This window comes from Sardina pilchardus, chromosome 10 (assembly GCF_963854185.1).
Source record: "Sardina pilchardus chromosome 10, fSarPil1.1, whole genome shotgun sequence".
Lineage (NCBI taxonomy): Eukaryota > Metazoa > Chordata > Actinopteri > Clupeiformes > Clupeidae > Sardina > Sardina pilchardus.
In genome coordinates, this window is record NC_085003.1 from 34,107,094 (window position 1) to 34,112,899 (window position 5,806).

Consider the following 5,806-nt stretch of genomic DNA (forward strand, 5'->3'; position numbering starts at 1 on the left):
AGAAGGGGGACACATGGAGGAAGAAACATCGTGAGCTGTGTCGCGGACAGTAATTAGGAAAAATGCGTATTGAAAAGTGTTATTTTTGTTCAGGGCCCGTTTACCCGGGTCATGGAATGATGTTCGTTCGCAACGACTGCAAGGTATTTCTTTACATCCGTAGCCTACATTTGTGTTGCTTCTCTTGGATCACTTGGTCAACGTGGGGAGTGAGCACGATTGCGTTAGCTTACAGGCTAATGGCTTAAGCTAGCTTTTACTTCTGTCGCATTTTGTGAATGATGACTTGCCATCAAGATTGTCAGTCAGTGTTACCACTTTTTTTATTAGTCTTAACCCTGTGACCAGGAAAATCACTTATTTTAAATTGAACTAAATATACGACTCAGACCGTTTGTGTGCAAGAAGTTCAGACCATCTGGTCGGAGGATGTTCGTTACGATGAAACCATAGGCTGATTATGAAATGAAACATTAACGGTAACTGGAAACTGGGGGCCTAACCTTTTGATCTGCCGTTGTTTGTATTCATCGTCAGGTGTTTCGATTTTGTAAATCAAAATGTCACAAAGGCTTCAAGAAGAAGCGCAATCCAAGAAAGACCAGGTGGACCAAAGCGTTCAGGAAAGCGTCTGGTAAAGAGTTGACAGTGGTGAGTATCGAGTACAGTTCAGACGGTCATCAGTGGGCATATAATTCATCCCAGGTGTAACAACATGTCTTGTTCTAACAACATGTCTTGTTCCATAACAGGATAACGCACTGGAGTTCGAGAAGCGCCGGAATATGCCTGTGAAGTACAAGAGAGAGCTCTGGAGCAAGACGGGTAATTGCGTCATTTGTGTTCATGTCCATTAGGACTCGATACGTTTTCACATCCTCTGAACTGATTGTGTAACTAACTCCTTTCCTACAGTGGAAGCAATGAAGAAGGTGGAAGACATCAAACGCAAACGACAGGCTCGCTTTATCATAAACAGGTGAGCATAGGCTTGGAATGTTATGCTGCTTATTCACTGCACTGATACCCATGGCCTTTTCTGCTGAGGTGTGGATATGGATAGTTGATGTTAAAAGGAAATGGCTCCATGGTGTGTTGATATGACTGAATTGTTTTGAATACAGACTAAAGAAAGGAAAAGAACTGGAGAAAGAGGAGGATATCAAGGAAGTCAAGAAAAACATCCACCTCATCAAAGCACCACATGCAGGTACGTTCAAAAACATCCCCCGTTTCACAGCACCACATGAAATTATTATTAGCATTTATCATAATCATAATGCAATATAATAAGGACACTGGGTTAGCATACTCTAATAATGAGGAAGCTGGGTTATCATAATAATGAGGAGGCTGGGTTATCGTAATAATGAGGAGGCTGGGTTATTATCATACTCTAATAATGAGGAGGCTGGTGTTCTTTGAAAGTTGTGCAGTGCCAGCCAGAAGAAATTGATAAGTTGGAAAGGGAATGTTTAAGTGAACACTAAGTGCAATTTATGTGTCTTTATTAATGGTGACTGCACTGTGGGATTTTGGGGCATTTTTGTGCATGTGGGTCCTTGTTTACATCTTCCGCTATTGTGTTCTGCTACTTATATAGTCATTGCATTCTTACTGTGCGTTCACACCAAGACCGTCAAAAGCGTCAAGAGCGCCGGAAATCATTCATTTTCTATGGAGGGTCGGCGTTACCGGCTTCAAAAGCGTTCCGGGCGTGAGCGTGGCTTCATGAGCTTCACGGGCGTCAAAAAAAAGTTGAGCCTCAGTTAACTTTATGGTAATGAGCTATGACACGGTTCGGCGTCAACTAATCAGAATGTCAAACTCGCAGGATTGCTGCTTGTGGTTTGTTCAAAATGTTTCACGTCATGGCTTTGACGCTTTCGGCGCCGAATGCACCGAACTGGGTTGAGCGTCGGGCTATGAGCTTCACCAGCGACTTTGACGCTTTTGACGGTTTTGGTCTGAACGCACAGTTATTAACATATATAACATATATGTTATTATATTCTGCTGTTTTCTTCCAGGAAAAGCCAAGGCGATGGAAGAGAAGATGGTTCAGAAGTTGCAAGAAGACGTGGACATGGGTGATGACTGAGGAGGAGATGTTGTGGTGCTGGGATGCGCCAGGCGTTACAGGCTGTACATATAGCCCTTTGCGTTGCCCACGGAGACTGGAGACTGTGTTTGCGAGCGATATTGTGTACGCTACATACCATGCTATGTACAGCCTCAGCATTCTCTCATGCTTGAGAATGGGACAAGACATTATCTTGGAAGGACAGAATGGTTTTGTGCTCTAATTATTCAGAGATTAATTTTCTCCAGAAACCTTTCCGTTGGGTTAATGAGCTATACTATTTTGTGTCCTTTTGTTTGGTGTTCATCATTTATCAATAGTACATCCTCTGCTTTAAAAGAAAGTGCTATGTTCTTTTACAAATAAACATTATGGCTGTGGTTTGTCTTGCAGTCACACTTAATGGTTGTTATAAGTTCATCATAGTGTCATTATTAGGTGATATGAGTACACACACACACACACACACACACACAGCAGATGCACTGGATTCATGGTTCTGGGGGGGATAGTCCATGTAGGTGGTTTAGTGACAAACCCGGGAAAGTTAACATGGAGGAAGTGGTAAACCACCTAATAGCTGTATGACTACATCCTCCTAACAAATCAATGACATAGCACTTGTTATTGGATATTTACCACTCCAGATTTATCACTAAACTATGTTCTTGGAAGTTGAACACCCTCAGATCTTGATTTAGTGTGTACACACAGCAGACTCCTTGTATGCATGGCTCAGACCTTTACTTTACAACAGATAATGTTCCTGCTAATCCACTCAGAAACACCACTGTGTCAGGATGAGCTGAAAGGGGCACAAGTTGAAATTCACTGAAATTCAAGTTGTGAAGACACAGGAGCCGAGCTTACGTCTGATCATCACCGGCCGCTGCGGGATTCTACTGGTAGTGCCAGAGCTCTCAGAACATTTGGTCTTGCACGCTCTAGGCGGGCTATCAATTTATAGCTCTTGGTTATTGTAATGCTTCATAACAATGTCTACAGGAATCGTGTAGCATACGGGGTCTACGTCTACTCATAGACAGTAGAGGGCCTACTGTACGGGGATCTTCCTCTATGGGTTCTTCACATTCAGCGTTTTCGCTGTACGATCGTAACGAACAGACTTCCGCTGCGATGAAACGTCATGACGTTGAAAATGGGCGGCCATTGGTACGCGTAAAATTCAATGCATTGACTGATTGCCGTGGATAGCGGGATTCAGTCTGGATTCAGTGTGTGCTGCGAGGTGGCATCAGTCCCGCTCTTTGTATTTTAGTGCTGCTTCTGTTTATCCGTGTAGTTAAGATGTCCACAGAAGCTGAAGAAGTTAAAGCAACCGAAGAAGCAACTACGGAGGAACAGCAGGTTAGAGCTGACCAGAGCACTCATGTAAAATCATATCAAGCTTCAGCTAGTAAGCTAACTAGCTAACACAAATGTTAGCTTGTCAGTGCTGTCATGCTAGCTGTGAATAGGCAGCCGAAGTTCAGAAGTGCATGGGCGAGAGCCGCAGTGATGATTTGACAAGTAGTCTGAACGGTCTCAAATCAAAACAAGATATCACACATGCATTTTAAAACGTTTAGCAGCACGATCAGGTTCAGCAGGTTCAGCTTTGATCAGGTAACGCCGACGCCTGAGAACTCAAAGCTATGCAATTTAGCAATCCTATAAAATCTGTTGGTCATTGTCTGACAAGTTTAGCGTTTGGCATATTAACGTTAATTAACTATACTTGTCTCATCAGTACGGTTGCTTACGTACGTCCTATGATCACCATCGCTAAAGTAGCTAGAATGGAAACATGCTTTTGCATGTGAGCAAAATTACACTTACGTTACAGATAGCTAAGGGTAGTTGGATGCTAGGGTAACCTCGTCTGTATTTTGGTTGCAGTCAATCCATGAAATACCTGGCAAAACTCACATGATAAATATCCTATTTGGAAAGTATTATATTTGTAAAGAATATTTAACGTCACAATCTGTCATATGTTGCCGAAAATAAAAATGCCCAAAGAATCAGCGAATGCTACATGTCAATGCAGCAAATCGATGAAGAATCGAAATAGCAATTTGATAATTGTTTTTGTCTGCTCGCTCAGCATTTGTCAAATCAAGTACAAGTATAGACAAGTACAAATCTATGCGGTGTAAGTTAGTCATGACCTTTGCCATTAGGCTGAGAATTTGCCACAGAGATGACGATACGATTCTACCTCGACATTTGGACCACTGTACAATATTATTGGAATTGTCTGATTTATGATGGTCAGTATCGGATTCGACACGCATCATGATTTATTTCTACCAAAAGTGAAAATGTACTCAGACGAGGTTGCACGCCATACTGTGGACTTCAGAAGCTGTGTTATCAGAGGACATAAATGTGTCGATACAAATTGTAAATAATAATGGTAAGTAAGTAAATATATTTTTTGTGATACTTGGTACAACAGCGACATGGCCAGTGTAGAACAGCAAGAAGAGAAGTCGACACCCAGAGTCCAATCCGGATGTGCTGAGTGCACCCAGAGTCCAATCCGGATGGTGCTGAGTGAATTCAGGAAGCGGGTGTAGAGCTCCATGAGTGTGTGTGGGAGGTGTGGGAGCGGGTGTAGAGCTCCACGAGTGTGTGTGGGAGGTGTGGGAGCGGGTGTAGAGCTCCACGAGTGTGTTTGGGAGGTGTGGGAGCGGGTGTAGAGCACCACGAGTGTGTTTGGGAGGTGTGGGAGCGGGTGTAGAGCTCCACGAGTGTGTTTGGGAGGTGTGGGAGCGGGTGTAGAGCTCCACGAGTGTGTTTGGGAGGTGTGGGAGCGGGTGTAGAGCTCCACGAGTGTGTTTGGGAGGTGTGGGAGCGGGTGTAGAGCTCCACGAGTGTGTTTGGGAGGTGTGGGAGCGGGTGTAGAGCTCCACGAGTGTGTTTGGGAGGTGTGGGAGCGGGTGTAGAGCACCACGAGTGTGTTTGGGAGGTGTGGAAGCGGCTGTAGAGCACCATGAGTGTGTGTGGGAGGTGTGGAAGCTACACATCAGCAGGACACTGCAGTAGCGAGCGCACATGACCGGCTCCTCAGGAACCAAGTGGCTGCTGCTGACTCTGTGAGCCCTCTGAGTGGCTGCTGCTGACTCTGGTGGGGATGATGATGTTCTGACGTGTGTTTCAGGAAATGGACGACACGGTGGCGAGTCCAGAGAAGACGGAGGAGGCCAAGCTGAAGGCCAGGTACCCCCACCTGGGCGCCAAGCCGGGGGGTTCCGACCTGCTCCGCAAGCGGCTGCAGAAGGGCGTAAGTTGCCACGGCTACAGTGATGTCATCAGGGCCAGCCAGTGATGATGCAGTTTGTCCTTTCTCATGTCTGGTGTGTGTGTGTGTGTTTTCTCATGTCTGGTGTGTGTGTGTGTGTGTTTGCTCCTCACAGCAAAAGTACTTTGACTCGGGCGATTACAACATGGCCAAGGCCAAGATGAAGAACAAGCAGCAGCTGCCGGCGGCCGCCACAGAGAAGGCGGATGATCCGGGCGAGCACATCCCCACCCCCCAGGACCTCCCGCAGCGCAAGACCTCCCTCATGGCCAGCAAGCTGGCGGCTGACCCGGCCCAGCACACCTGCACCTCATCCTTTCCTCTCTTCTCTTCTCTACTCTACTCCTCTCCTCTCCTCTCCTCTCCTCTTCCCATCCGCTGCTCCTTTCCTCTCTTCTCTTCTCTACTCTACTCTA

At 45.7% G+C, this 5,806-nt stretch overlaps 2 protein-coding genes across 2 annotated transcripts; both read left to right on the forward strand.

Annotated features, from left to right (window-relative positions):
• rsl24d1 (ribosomal L24 domain containing 1) lies at positions 1–2,463 on the forward strand. The gene is made up of 6 exons (XM_062548153.1): positions 1–143; positions 538–651; positions 753–825; positions 916–979; positions 1,125–1,210; positions 2,031–2,463. The coding sequence occupies exons 1-6, from the start codon at positions 63–65 to the stop codon at positions 2,099–2,101; spliced, it is 489 nt and encodes a 162-aa protein (XP_062404137.1). The 5' UTR covers positions 1–62; the 3' UTR covers positions 2,102–2,463.
• Positions 2,464–3,269: 806 nt separating this feature from the next.
• On the forward strand, positions 3,270–5,672 carry arpp19b (cAMP-regulated phosphoprotein 19b; the record flags this gene model as incomplete). Its single annotated transcript, XM_062547158.1, is given in 3 exon segments — positions 3,270–3,451; positions 5,250–5,372; positions 5,506–5,672. Coding segments are annotated over 3 exon segments (350 nt in total), but the record flags the coding sequence as incomplete, so codon positions are not given.
• Positions 5,673–5,806: the final 134 nt, after the last annotated feature.